Below are 13,628 nucleotides of genomic sequence, written 5' to 3'. Positions count from 1 at the left end.
TAATATTGCGATCAACTACAATATGTTTCATTGTGAGTTTCCTTGAGAGAGGAGTCCGAGCTAAAATAAAATACCCTTTTTAAGTTGGATCACAGATTTATTATTATTTATTTTGTTTATTGAAAAAGTACCATAAGACATTTTCTATAACAGGCATACCACATGTGAGGAGCAAAGACTGTGAGGAACTTCAAAAGTATTCGTCAATATGACTCACTTAGACATGAATCTTCTGTGCTGAGTAATTTGCCAGAGGTTTAAATGTACACTCACTTAGCAGTTCAGCACTAAATTAAAGCTTCATGAAGGTTATGGTATTCAGCATTTGTTTAAAATTTTGATCTGAAATCTTAACTTTATAGCAGTCAGTTAGGGGGGATTTATAACAAATGGCATTTGTTTTCACTTAGTATTTCTAATATCTGACTGTAGAAAAGATGTATTTTTTATTTTAATGCCAATAAACTGCCACTGATGACGAACGCCTCCAGTTTGGGCCATACTACCCTCCATCTTTCTTTCAGCAAGTCTGGGTGCAGTTCGTAATCCAACCACTAGAGGCAGTGCGGTTCTAGCTTTTACAGGTGATCAGTGTCCACCACAACTTTCATGACCTATTTAAAATAATGAAATGATAATAATGATTAATCATTTATGGCTTTGTTTCAATGTTGTGTGCCTCTTAGCTGAAAGCATGTTTTGTTGCAATTGTGTCAAAGCAGACCAACTAAATTAAAGATGAGCAAGTTGTCTTTACACTAGCTCAATTATTATATCCATGGAAGCTTATAGAAGGTACGCGGTGTGTTTGTGCAAATAAACAGCACAGTCATATGTCCTTTAGAACAAAATGTTTATTCAAATCAAAAGGAAGAACTAGACAAAAGGTTAAATCATTCAGAACATAGCATATTCATAGAATATCTATACATCATCATGATTAACAGACGAAAAAAAAAAAAAAACATAAAAATGGAGAATGAAGAAAATTCAGTGAGTAATATTGCACTTTGTTTCTAAAATGTTTCAGATCCTGTCTCCCAGGCTCTTTATCTGTGAACATTTCAGTTCCTGCCTTTTATTAGGCCAGGAGTTTAGCTTACTTTTTGACACTGGACTACTGTGAGGCCCAAGCAAATGGACTATGGAATTGACCAACCTGAAACAAGTATGTGAGCTTATTCTTTACCGCATAGCTTGATTTGTTTTCCCTAAGATAAAATCCAAACAAAGAACTGCAAACAGGTCTGACATGGGCTTACCATAGAAGAAGTGCTTTATCAGCTATTCCACGTTACCTAAATGTTTCTCGGAGGAGCAGGAGGAAGGGTGCTGATCAACAGCTGCCACCCCAGACCTGAGGCGGATCGGGGGAGACTAACTCAAGAAGGTTGATTGGTAAACTAGAAAGCAACCTTTGTTAATGCCCAGAAATATATGGAAAAAAAAAACAAAAAAAAGATAATAGTCAACCCTCACCAGCAACACAATCAAAGAGGCCTGTCCAAGATGTCTTTTTTAACAACACTTGCTTTAAAAGGACTTTTTTTCTGTTCCCTTTTTGTCCTTTTGAATAAACATAGAAAGGTCTAAAACGTACAGGTGTTCACAAACATAATGAAGTCCGCATAGACACTGAAAAATTAATCAGGTCTTTTCTGTGTCAAGGCCACTAAGATAAGATCACTTTAATCATCTGCAGTTTGTTGATTACCGCCAGAAGCCGTGGATGTAGTTGCCAGCTGGACAAGAGCGTGCACACACTCAACACATACAAACACGCGTTAGCTACGTTTCAAAATGTAAACTTGGAAAAAAAGAAAAAAAAAAAAAGAAGTAACTAATCTTAAAAAGACTGAATAATGCATTACCGTCCTACACAACACCTTGACTGAAAATCCTCTACTACTACATGGTTAGTACCAAATGTTTTTCTCTCACCAGACCTTCACCGTTGAATGCTTTTTTTTTTCTTATCAAAAAAAGTGCTGCTTTTTTTTCTGACAATGTCAAACTTCTGTTACAGCTGGTCTTTTGTCTTGAATGAGTTAGAAAACCAATGTATTACTCATGTCAATCTACTACTACTACTTGTTCTGACCAGGCCGAACAGAAGTTTAGCAACGTCCCCAGCTTTTCTTTAGTGTTGGTTTGCTTCTTTAATGCAGAAGTCGCGTCATCCCTCCTTTTCCTTTCTTTTTTTTTTATGACTGGCATTCAGGCTTCACTGGTCTGGTGAGGTCTAAATGTTGGTTGGATGAAGTGGGCAAGTGCAGCAGGACAAAAAGGGAATGTGATTCATTTCAGAAAGCTGCCTTGCTTCTCTGCAGGTCTGTTCTCTCATTTTGGTAGTTAAAAAACAAAACAAAACAAAACAAAACAAAACAAAAAAAAAACCCAACTCTGCTTTAACAGTGCAATTTAAACAAAACTCTAAATTCCAACAGTTTGGCAAGTGAGAAGACCACCTGAGACAGTGCTTTTTGGGCAGTTAAGCAAGCCAGGCTTGCCCTGAGATTAGGAGTAGAGGGGCTGCAGGCAGTTAGGACGAGTCCCTCAACAATGTACCACCTCTGATCTCTCTCACACACACACAAGCGCACACACACACACACACATTTTTCTGGTCAGCTACTATTCAAAGTGGCAAATGAAGGTCTGCAACCCCCCTAGTCCAAATCCAGAGCATCCTCAAAATAAACCAAAAAAGCAAAAAGGCTAAAAGCTGTTCTATGACCGGAGCTAGATACAAGGACAGAATAACATAAACTCAAGAGGAGGGAAGCCGCTCTTGGATCCGAGCTTAGGAGGCAACATCTTGAAGAGCTACCACGTGGAGATAGGGTGGTGCGGCTGTTGTAAAAGTCCGGTCTGGTCTGGTTGTTGTTAGTCACCGTGGAAACATCAAAACGAGAAAATGAAAATTCTTATAACAACTTAAACAAATTCAGTGCATTGTTCTTTTCAGTCTCTTTGTTTTTTTTCGTTTTTTTTTTTCAAAAATCAAATCCTGTTCTCAGCGCTGCTCAAAGTTATGCAGATGATAGTCTTATAAAGTTAAACCTGCAGTCTCGTATTTTTAGTCTGGCGTACTGCGAGGCTGAAACCAAACTATTAGTGATTTGAAAAGAAATTCTCGTTAAACAGAGCCACGCAACTCAAAATGTGCAAAACAAAATCCCAAATGAGGCAGGAGGACCTAGTGTTCGCTCTGTTGTTGACCGCTGCTGCTGAAAGCTTTCCATCATACAGACTATGGTGGTTAGAACATTGTTGTTGTTACTCTTCTCTCTTCATCCCATTTTCTTAAGGTGATTCTGCTGAAGTCTGGACATGATTAGTCCTGCTCTATGTGTGAAGAGCCATGTCCGTATGTGCCACGAGTACAGAAGAATCAAAGGGGTGAAGAGGAGCTTGGCAGGCTGAGCCTTGGTGATTCTTCTTCGTCACTGTCAATACCATCACCAGGGCTCTCACTACTAGTGGGGTTTTTGTCATACAGACAGAATAGGTGTTCATCTGCCCTCCCACCCTCAGTGGGCTGACACAGGAAGGAAGTGACAGCCCACACTAGTGACTCCTGAGGGAAGGCAGGAACAGATTTGTCCAATCCAACTCAACTGTGTGCAAGTCTTTGTTGGTTGGTTGGTTGGTTGGATATTTTGTTTTTCTCTTGATGTCAACAGCATTGTGTGAATGCCGTCATCTGAGAAAAATAAGCTGAGCCTTGAAAGCAGGTTCCTTAGTGTTTCCCCAAGTCAGTCAGGGGAATTTTGGGGGTGCCCTCAGCGTGATGGACAGGCATCAAGCCTGCGCTCTTCTGTACGCCTGGCGTGATCTGGGTGAGGATCGATCTAAAGTGGGGAACAAGGAAAAGAAGATTGGTCATGTATGGAAACTGACAAAAATTCGATTTTGGTAATTGAAAGACAGCTGAACAAATGCTTTGCTCTCTTCTGTTTGGTACTTACCTCAGAGTACAGAGGAGGTGGCTGGAAGCGGAACTCGTGAATATAGGCAAAGAGTGGCCCGTCCAGCTCCTCTCGGGCTGCTGGGACATCCAGACTGCTCTGCCTCTGCTCTTCTGTCACAATCTCTGCATAGCTGGGAGGAGCTGCAAAGCCAAATGAAACGTTTTAGCATCCTTGTGAATCATTAACCCTGTGTGCATTTCAAACAGAATTCTAGAGTAATAAAAAAGAGTTGCAACCGACCTTCAGGCCTCTCTGGTAGACCCATGCCCAGCCAGCTCATGCTGCACTGGCTGCTGACACTAGAGGTTCGGGAGCCAAATGGGTGGAGGGGTATGGTTCCAATGACCAGGGGCAGATTCAGGGACAAGTTTATCGCCCCAGGTATGTCCACGTATACCTGAATGGAATCAAGAGGACACAGCAGCAGTTTAGTATGTGCAAGTCATTCAGAGGATTAATAATATCACCAAATGAGAGGACTACTAAGAGGTTCTGGAGCTGCACAAAGATGCAATGGATTAGGTAGTAGTTTGAGCATATGTAGGTCAATGTCTTCAGGTCAGGTTGCTTATGCAAGTGGAGCCCTTTCCTGGTGTCTGTCCACAGGGTAAAGAGGTCGCAAGCGCCATTAAGGCAGGTGTTGCCACAGATATCCTAGGCTAATGCTCTTAGCAGCATGTGGAGATAACACCTGGTGCAATCCGCAGCTCAGATTTGGCAATGTGAGCCGAGTCAGTCAGGTCCTCTACTAGGAGAGATATTGACTTACTAGGAAATATTGATTCTGTGCTGATAGCGTTGCGAATAATAGTGAGAGGTCAAGTAAAGACTGCAATATAAATAGAAAGGCTTGTTTTTCTGTGTAAAAAGCAGGGGTGTTTGCTGTTAAAGTGTGCAAACGGATGACCAGAATAGGGCGAGACTGTACTCACCATGAGAGAGTACTCCACTCTGATAATGCTGCAGTCCAAGATGGAGGGTGAGACAGGTGGGATCTTAAGCATCTTTCCGCTCCAGGTCTCCGTTTTGCCCGAGGACAGGGACTCTCCCCGGAGGTTGGCCACCAGCTGCTTAACCTCCTTCATCTTCCCTTTGGCATAGAAAGTCTGAGTTTGGTAGATGGCTGCCTTTGGCACCACCATGCGGGAAGAGCAGTTCTCGATCTCTGCAAAGATCTGGATCGACTCTCCTACAGAGTGAACGGACAGAAGAGAGGTTAACTCAGGTTTTTAGAGATCATCTTTTTATCCAGTCAGTAATTACTAATCAATGCAGTAATCCACATTTATTGACTTATTTGGTTAATCAATCATCTACTTAGTCTCACCTGGGGTGTATCCTTTCCTTTCAATTTTGGCACTTAGGGAAATAGGACCTGAGGTGCAAAACCAACAGCAAAGTGTCTTATCTTTTGTGCCGGCCTGGGGTGACTGAAAGGGAAGAGAAACACAGAGGCATTACATTAAAGTCGGCAGAAGTTTCCTTGATTTGACAGGTTATCGAAAAGAACATGCACAAGCATGCACAAGCACCTCAGCTGCTGCTAGTCTTTGCTAAAATTGGGCAAGTTATTCATTTCAACAATATTTAGTTTTCCACAATCCCAGCTGTATGAAAGACAGCCGCCTACAACAGAAACGGAAACTGAAGGTAAGAGACTAAAATGCCAAATTCTATCCAGAGTTGCCCAACAATTAGGAAAATTATGGCTTGAGTGACTCATACTGGAGTTTCATTCCTTCGTTAAAAAGTTATTCAGGGACGCTCACCAGCAATAATGGAGTGTTGATGTCGATGTGCTCAAAGACTGTAAATTCCTTCTTGGTCTTCATGGGCAGGAGCCATGGCCTATGGAGTTCTGCCTTTACCCAGTAGCGCACACTGCCATGCTTCCCTTCAAAAGAGGTAGCCAGGGGTCTACAGGAAGAAAGAAAGGAGCAAACAGAGGAGGAAAGGGTTAAAGCAACTACTCAAAAAACAAATACAAAACATATAAAAAGACAAATCAATTTATGCACATTTAATTTATGACCCAAACTGAGCGTCGGGACACTTACGTCTGAGGAAGCTCGAGGCTGAATGCATACTCATGTCTTCCTGAATGGATAGTGGTGAGGCCTTCCTCTGAGTTGTCATCGTCTGAAAGACAAGGAGGACAATATTCCAAACACATGTATACCATACCTGGGTAAAATGCTCTACGAAGGCATCTGAAAGTCATATGAAAAAAAAAAAAAAAAAAAAAAAAAAAAAAAAAAAACACAGGGTGGGGGAGACAAAAGAGAACAGACGGATTTTACTATCATATCTAAATAAAATTATGTATTGAGAGATGAAAAGCAGGGTGGTAATTAGAAGACACTATTTGGGGGAACACAGAACTCCACCCTTGGGATTTAATTTATAAGTAATTTTAGGGTGGGAAACAACAAATAGATAATTCTGTTTCAATTCAGTTTTATTTATGTGGCGTCAAAAGCAATACAAATTGTCTCAAGACGCTTTACAAAATCTGGTCTGAAACCTCCAGAACAAGCCTGAAGGCGAGGGTGGGAAGGAAAAACTCCCTTTTAACAGGAAGAAACCTTGAGCAGGGACCCATCAGCCGGATAGAGGCAGAAAAAGAGAGAACAGCAGGAGAAACGAGATAAACATATAATTGGTCACACGAACAACTAAAATTTATTTACTATATGTAAATTAAAATAAAAGAAAGATTTTTTTTTTCCAGAGGGAGGAAATTGGACTAAAGCGTTTCAGAGCCACTTGTAAAAAAACAAAAAAACATACAAAATATCTTCATTAACATTTTTGAAAACTGGGTGGACAGGACGGGTGTGTTGGTTTTGCCAGCTCAGCACTCCCTCCCCCTAGAAGCAGCAGCAGCAGCAGCAGCAGCAGCCGTGTGGTAAACAAGTGCGGAGCTGTCAGTCAGACCGGCAGACTCCAGCAGGAGGAGACCGGCCTAAACCGGTGTGAGCAGCTTCCCCCTCCCACAGCCGCTCTGCTCTCATTACGCATTCACTGTGCGACACCGCAGCAGCCACTACCACCGAAGCCACTACTACGAGAAACGGACGCACCGAAGAGGTCTACACTCCTGCACCGACCTCATTTCTCTACCGTTTTATTCAACTGCATCTCAAAGGAGAGCTGTTCGCAAACCTTTGTGCACCTTCATCGAAGATTAATGCACACTACAGTTTGATTTGACACGCACAAAAAAAGAGGAAACGTAGTCAGCTGCTGCAGAGCGAGCTACAAAGCATTAATTGATAAGAGATTTTACACGCATATACATTCAATTGAATTGCGTTTGAAATGAGCTTTTTCTATATAGATGCATTGACACCGTTTGTGGCCGCAAAATTAATATATGCGTCAAGCTGCTGGCGATAAGTCCCAACCTTGTATTTTAGCTAAATGTTAACGTGCAAGAAATGAGCCGTCGGTGGGGATAAAGAATCCGAGCTGCAGCTTCTTAAATGCGTTATAATTTAAAGCTGCAGGTATTTCATATTTCGCAGGCGTTTTTCTTGATTAAAAAGTTGCAGACTATCCTGTCACTGCAAGATAATGATGTCACTGGCCACACATGAGCACTTCAGCCAATCAGGAGCGGGTCTTGAGCTGAAACCCCGCCCCCTCGCGGTCCAGTTTTCTGAACAGGATTGAACCGCTTTGAACAATAGGTGGAAACTTAAGAAAAGCTACAAAGAAACAGCCTATATGATGCGTTTCGACGTCGAAATATCCCAACTAAACCGCAGATACGCCACCGCAAGCCCCTGCCCCGTCGGACCGTGTCTCAAAAACCTATTTAAACCTCAGTTTGCGTTTGAAATAACATGAAAAATACGGATGCCCGACCTGCTGTCATTCATTCTGACACCTTGACACAAACAAGCAGCGATGGAGTTGCATATAGCCAATGCCACTGAATATATATATACATATATAATCAGCCACCGTTGAAAAACAGTAACAATATTTAACTCCTCAAACTTTACATCATTCTCTCATCAACACCTGCAACTGCATCTTTCAGTGAACCTGATCCCCAACCTGCATCTCACAGTCTACAAAACTTCTGCAAGGAAAAAAATAAAATAAAATACAAAAACCACATCGTCTTACCTCTCTCGTGTCCAATTAAAATGTCTTTGTGATTTAGGTATTCCACTTCTTCCGTGTAGTTTTGCGTGTAGGCAGTGTTGGATCCAGCATTTCTCGATTCAGTCCAACGAACTTTTGCAAATCCTTTTGCGTGGATCTTGAGAGATTTCACGCGGATTTCTCCGGTGACTTCGATGATCACCCTACCTGAGACGCAGTCCCCGCTCGAGAAAACGGGAACATTGCTGTCATTGAGACAGTCGTAGCTCACTGTGAAGCTCTTTACCTTTCCTAGCACCATGGTGGAAAGAGGCTACAGAGACCTTGAATGTTTTTACAAAAGGAGTCTATGAAAAAATAATCTCATAGGAAAAAAAGAAGGGGTGCCGTTTTTAGACACTGATCGCTATCTCTGCCCTGCAAAAAGCAGTGGGCACGATCAGTGGCTTCTGTGCGAGCAGTTCATTGAGATGTGTGTAGGCTGAATAACAGCAATGGATGCTGTTATCATCTGCCTCTCTGCGTGCTGGTCTCCAGTCAAAGACAAGGAAACCCCCGTAGCACAGCTCACTTTAAGCGACGGGCTGTGTGAAAAACAACCTTGAGCGCATGCGCAGGGCTTCACTGCCCCCTCCTTCCGCCTTCTGGAACAAGGCAGAGAGTGTGGCTCAAAGCCAGATGACAAGTATGGTCAAACAGCTGAAAGACTACACAAAGAAATGTTCACCACACTAGTTTTTATGGTTGGGGGTTTACAGGTCATTTGGTACATTTTAATACATTAATACATCTAACAAAAAAAAGAAGCATCCCAATTGATTCACAATCTTTTAAATGAAATTGTTGCCGGGGTTATTCTCACCAAACAAGTAACTATCCAGATTGTCACTATTCATAAAATGTGATGTAGTAACAGGTAATGAGCCATACATCGACTCAGAATCGTTTGTAGGCCCACAGCTTCAAAGCCTTGTCAGGGCGTGTGTGCACATCCATCCAAAAGTATAATCTCACACACTCATATATTTTCACATATGCAGATTAACCACTAAATCTGCATCTGTTCACAAGCTACAAATTTAACATTGCTGCATTTTGTGCCTGCAGGGCACAACAATACAGGGTTGTTGAAAGCCTATGATTTTTGTGGGGAAATAAAGGCCTAGGAAGCTTTCTTGTTTTCTTTTATTCTATCCATAGGTCGCATACTTTGTTTTTGCATTGGGATTAAAATGATCCATGCACATATGGGAGGCTGTTCCCATTGTGTTGAACTCCCACTTTGCAGAAAAACAACTATAAAGGCTCAAAACGCCACCCTGTGGCCACTAGTGTTTCTATCATGATCTGCAGTGTCACCTGTTGAACATCACTACAATTCAATGGTATTGCTTTGTATTAGTGATTACAAGTAACCACACAGTAAGGCTATTTTAGGGGGCATTTCAGTAATAGGACGATATTGATGTCTCTTTGTCTGTTCTAATGATTTGTTGTTTTGTTGTCTATTGTTTTATTGTCATTAAAACTTTGAAATCCAAAGTCTATAAATTATATTTCATACTCAATATTATTGTAAGAAACCATCTTCATCACCATTACATCCTGTGAAATTGAATGAAGAGTTAATATTTAATTGCTTCGAAACATACAGTCATACATCTTTGTGAAACTTGTAAGACAGTATGATCACTGCAGCTCCAACAGAAGAAAAAACAAAAAAAATTGTGTCGTGAATGTTTTTTGATCCGTAGATAAATGGTGCCACCTAGTGGATAATTCTTCATTACATGCCTAAAATGGGAGCATATTACGTTTACGGTGTTTTTATTTATCTTGTTTTAATAATAATAATGATATAATAATAAAAACAATAATAAGTGGTACGGCGTCCGGTATCAATTTTGCAAATATCAAGCAATATATTGTTTTCGTGTATCTGGTAAAAAGCATTTTAAGTTACAACAATACTTTTATTTTGAAAGCTTAACCAGGATGTTTATAACTGATCCACTTCTTCCCGAGCGTTCGTTCATGTCAGCGCAGATGAACCTCAACTTTCTGCAACAAGTGTCTCCTGTAGCCGATCCAGCAATTAACTTAATTCATTTGCCATGAAGATATCAGTATTGTTTTGTATTTACCTTCTCCAAGGCTATGGACAAAGCCAAAATGCAACTAAACCCAATATTGTGGTGGTGGTGAGCGATTCATTTGTAAGTATGAATTAACTTATGGTATTTTTTATTGGATAATATGTCCTTCCATACTTGTGATTTCTGTGGATTAGATCAGAGCAGAATGAGAAGAGATGTTATTCATAGTACAGGCGTCATTTGTGTAGCTTCCAGTCGAGTTTTATGTGTATTGTGTATCTCTGCCACTTAATGTTCATGTCTCCTTTTGTGCCTTTTTTTAAGGATGGCAGACTGACCTTTGATCCTGGCAGCAAAGTTGTAGAGCTGCCATACATAAACTACCTCAGGCAACTTGGCTCCACGTTTCTTAATGCTTACACCAATTCACCCATCTGCTGCCCATCAAGAGCTGGTAAGTGACAGCCTCCCTTACTTGACATTTCTCTTAAAATTACAACTGGAGGATGTTGCATTTTGATTTTACAACAGTTTAATCCCTGTTCTCAGCAATGTGGAGCGGCCAGTTTGTTCACCTCACTCAGTCGTGGAATAACTACAAGTGCTTGGATTCAAATGCAACGACGTGGATGGATTTGCTGCAGAAGAGTGGATATCAGACCAAGATGATGGGCAAGCGGGATTATACCTCAGGGAGTCACTCTGTCAGGTAGGCAGACACTTTCAAAAATATGGACAAGCAAGTCTGTAAAATCTCAGGTAATGAAACACCTAATTTCTGGTCACCAAACTAATACAGAGAGTAATTCTTAGTAACTGACTATGACTAACAGGCAGTGGGAGAGTGTGGGCAGCTTTTTCCAGAACAGTTTGAGATGCCTTTTTGGATGCTTGTTTTTACATGTTTCTTTCCACTTCCTATTTTTGCACATCCACTGCAGCAATCGAGTTGAGGCATGGACACAAGACGTGCAGTTCCTCCTGCGCCAAGAGGGCCGGCCCGTTTCGCAACTGGTTGGCAACATGTCGACTGTCAGGATCATGAGGGAAGACTGGAAAAACACAGATATGGCCACACAGTGGATCCATCAGACGGCTGCAACCTCACGCCAGCCCTTCGCTCTTTATCTTGGCCTCAATTTACCTCATCCATACAAAACTGAATCCCTGGGGCCCAATGCAGGAGGATCCACGTTCCGCACTTCACCATACTGGCTAACGAAGGCACGCTTTTTCTGTTGCCTAATTTTCTGTATCATGAATTTTCTCTCCCTCTCTGTGGTTGCTAACATCTTGATTTTAATTTTTTCTTCACATGCACAGGTGTCCTCTGATCTCGTCTCTGTTCCCAAATGGCTGCCCATGGCAGCCATGCACCCCGTGGACTACTACTCCACCTTCACCAAAAACTGCAGTGGTGCTTTCACTGAGGAGGAAGTCAAAAGCATTCGGGCCTTCTATTACGCCATGTGTGCTGAAACAGATGCAATGCTGGGTTAGTCGACAGCCGTAATTTGCTGGAGGCTCGTCTCATCTAGAACGTTTCGAGGATAAGATGGCCACAAAGATGGCTTGTGGTTAGATCAACTTTCTTCATAACACAGCTAAAGTGCAGACCACCCCACCGGTCTCGCAGTCTGTTGCCTCTCTGCCTTTTTTTAAATTATGTTTTAGGAAAAGACAGCTGAAGAGAGTGGTGTCTCGCTCAGTTCTCTCCCGCCATGTCCTTTATCTACACTTTTACATAGTGGTTAATGAGGGTAACTAAGCCCAATCACCAGCCAAAGACATTTATATTGCCAGAGGCCATTGGCATATTAGTACTTATATTTCAAATCACATTGGCATCTCTTAGGTATTTTCTCAGGAAAGCCTTTTTGACCAATTGGCACTGATGAAAGTAGATGTTTCGGTTTAGATATGGTTTAGGAAGTATTATGTGCATTATCACAGTGATCTGTAAGACAGTTGAAGTTATTTTCCCACTCAAATTTACTTAACACATTAAAATATCAAGGGCACTTTAACAACTATACAGTATTTCCCTTTTAGAGCTTTCAGAATCCAGTTTACTGCAACCGCTTTGTCCTTTTATTAGTGCTTAATGAAGTGTATATCTGGTGCTTACTTTGCGTCTTCAACGCCCTCTGTCTCACCAGGCCAGGTCCTTTCAGCCCTGAGGGAGAGAGGCCTCCTTAACAACACACTTGTTATTTTTACCGCTGATCATGGAGAGCTGGCCATGGAGCACCGGCAGTTCTATAAGATGTCAATGTTTGAAGGCAGCTCCCATGTTCCCCTGCTCATCATGGGACCTGGCCTGACGTCTGGTGTGCAGGTCAACCAGCTTGTGTCTTTGGTTGATCTTTATCCCACAGTGCTGGGTAAGGGGCAACACTAACTCCTTCTGTGTAGGTCTATTGTTGGCATTTAAATCTTTGGAGATAGGCTTAAATACTGCCCCACTGTTTGTAAAAGCAACTGCTAAAAAGCATGTTTGATTGTTTTGCAGAAATGGCTGGTATTACACCTGAAGGTAATCTCAGTGGCCACTCCCTCCTTCCTCTGCTATCCACATCCAATGCTTTCCCTAAGACGCAACACCCAGACTGGATATTGAGTGAATATCATGGTTGTAATGTGAATGCCTCTACATACATGCTGAGAAGCGGTCGGTGGAAATACATCGCCTATGCAGATGGCCTGAGTGTCCCTTCGCAACTTTTCGGTGAGTCCTAAACTTAAGCCACTCTGATTTCCTTCCTTTCCTTGAGGAAAAATACCAGAATTGAGCTCTTGTGTTGTTTGATTCCTCTGTTCCTCTTTTGCAGACCTTACACTGGACAAGGATGAACTTCACAACGTGGTTTTCAAATACCCAGATGTGCAGGCGCATCTGGACAAGCTATTGCGCAGCATTGTAGACTATCCAAAAGTGTCTTCCGCTGTCCATCTCTACAATAAAGAGTCATTTGGTGCATGGCGCCACAGTTTGGGTAGAAACTACAGCCAGGTCATTGCTAACCTCAGGTGGCATGTGGATTGGCAAAAGGATGTATTAGCCAATGAAAGAGCTATTGACAATTGGCTCTTTGGCTCTTGGTGATACATTTATGGGTATAATGAGGTATTTGTCAAATTGAGGTGTGAGCCAGTATCACTCTTTATATAAAGCTGGAATCTGACAATAAGAGAGCCACTGAGGGGCTGTGCGGCTCATCATCATATTTATTGTAATGCTTATTTTGTTGGATAACCTCAGACTATCCTTTTTAATGTCCCAATAGATTTGCACTTTGTCCTTTCAGGAGTTTTTTTGGCTTGACTTTACTATATTTGTGAAGCACTGAAAGCTTCGTCGTTTGTCCATTTTTTAATTCAATAAAAACGTTTTTGACTTTGTTTTTGTGACTTTCTAATGGGAATCTGGTCCTATGTGTAA

At 41.7% G+C, this 13,628-nt stretch overlaps 2 protein-coding genes across 2 annotated transcripts; one reads left to right on the top strand and one right to left on the bottom strand.

The window, feature by feature from the left end:
- Positions 1-836: 836 nt before the first annotated feature.
- On the bottom strand, positions 837-8,654 carry arrdc3a (arrestin domain containing 3a). The gene is made up of 8 exons (XM_047591443.1): positions 8,112-8,654; positions 6,032-6,113; positions 5,744-5,891; positions 5,302-5,404; positions 4,907-5,163; positions 4,215-4,371; positions 3,972-4,114; positions 837-3,854 (listed from the first exon to the last, which is right to left on the bottom strand). The coding sequence occupies exons 1-8, from the start codon at positions 8,389-8,391 to the stop codon at positions 3,786-3,788; spliced, it is 1,239 nt and encodes a 412-aa protein (XP_047447399.1). The 5' UTR covers positions 8,392-8,654; the 3' UTR covers positions 837-3,785.
- A 1,458-nt stretch (positions 8,655-10,112) lies between these two features.
- arsk (arylsulfatase family, member K) lies at positions 10,113-13,588 on the top strand. The gene is made up of 8 exons (XM_047592156.1): positions 10,113-10,306; positions 10,511-10,640; positions 10,736-10,895; positions 11,128-11,410; positions 11,510-11,681; positions 12,346-12,570; positions 12,699-12,914; positions 13,018-13,588. Exons 1-8 carry the CDS (start codon positions 10,205-10,207, stop codon positions 13,290-13,292), a joined length of 1,563 nt encoding a protein of 520 aa, XP_047448112.1. The 5' UTR covers positions 10,113-10,204; the 3' UTR covers positions 13,293-13,588.
- Positions 13,589-13,628: the final 40 nt, after the last annotated feature.

The sequence above is a fragment of the Mugil cephalus genome, chromosome 8 (assembly GCF_022458985.1).
Source record: "Mugil cephalus isolate CIBA_MC_2020 chromosome 8, CIBA_Mcephalus_1.1, whole genome shotgun sequence".
In the NCBI taxonomy this organism is placed as follows: Eukaryota; Metazoa; Chordata; class Actinopteri; order Mugiliformes; family Mugilidae; genus Mugil; species Mugil cephalus.
The sequence above is the reverse complement of the archived record's forward strand: the minus strand, read 5'-3'. Positions and strand labels throughout refer to the sequence as shown.

What these genes read in the sequence shown, in the direction of transcription:
- arrdc3a (XM_047591443.1), bottom strand. Translation starts at nt 8,391, where the DNA reads ATGGTGCTAGGAAAGGTAAAGAGCTTCACAGTGAGCTACGACTGTCTC. An exon ending in AGCCTCGAGCTTCCTCAGAC is followed by an intron (nt 5,892 to 6,031) that starts GTAAGTGTCCCG and finishes TTCTTCCTGTAG; the next exon opens with ACCCCTGGCTACCTCTTTTG. An exon ending in TCTACCAGAGAGGCCTGAAG is followed by an intron (nt 4,115 to 4,214) that starts GTCGGTTGCAAC and finishes TTGGCTTTGCAG; the next exon opens with CTCCTCCCAGCTATGCAGAG.
- arsk (XM_047592156.1), top strand. Translation starts at nt 10,205, where the DNA reads ATGAAGATATCAGTATTGTTTTGTATTTACCTTCTCCAAGGCTATGGA. An exon ending in CTGCTGCCCATCAAGAGCTG is followed by an intron (nt 10,641 to 10,735) that starts GTAAGTGACAGC and finishes CCCTGTTCTCAG; the next exon opens with CAATGTGGAGCGGCCAGTTT. An exon ending in CACCATACTGGCTAACGAAG is followed by an intron (nt 11,411 to 11,509) that starts GCACGCTTTTTC and finishes TCACATGCACAG; the next exon opens with GTGTCCTCTGATCTCGTCTC.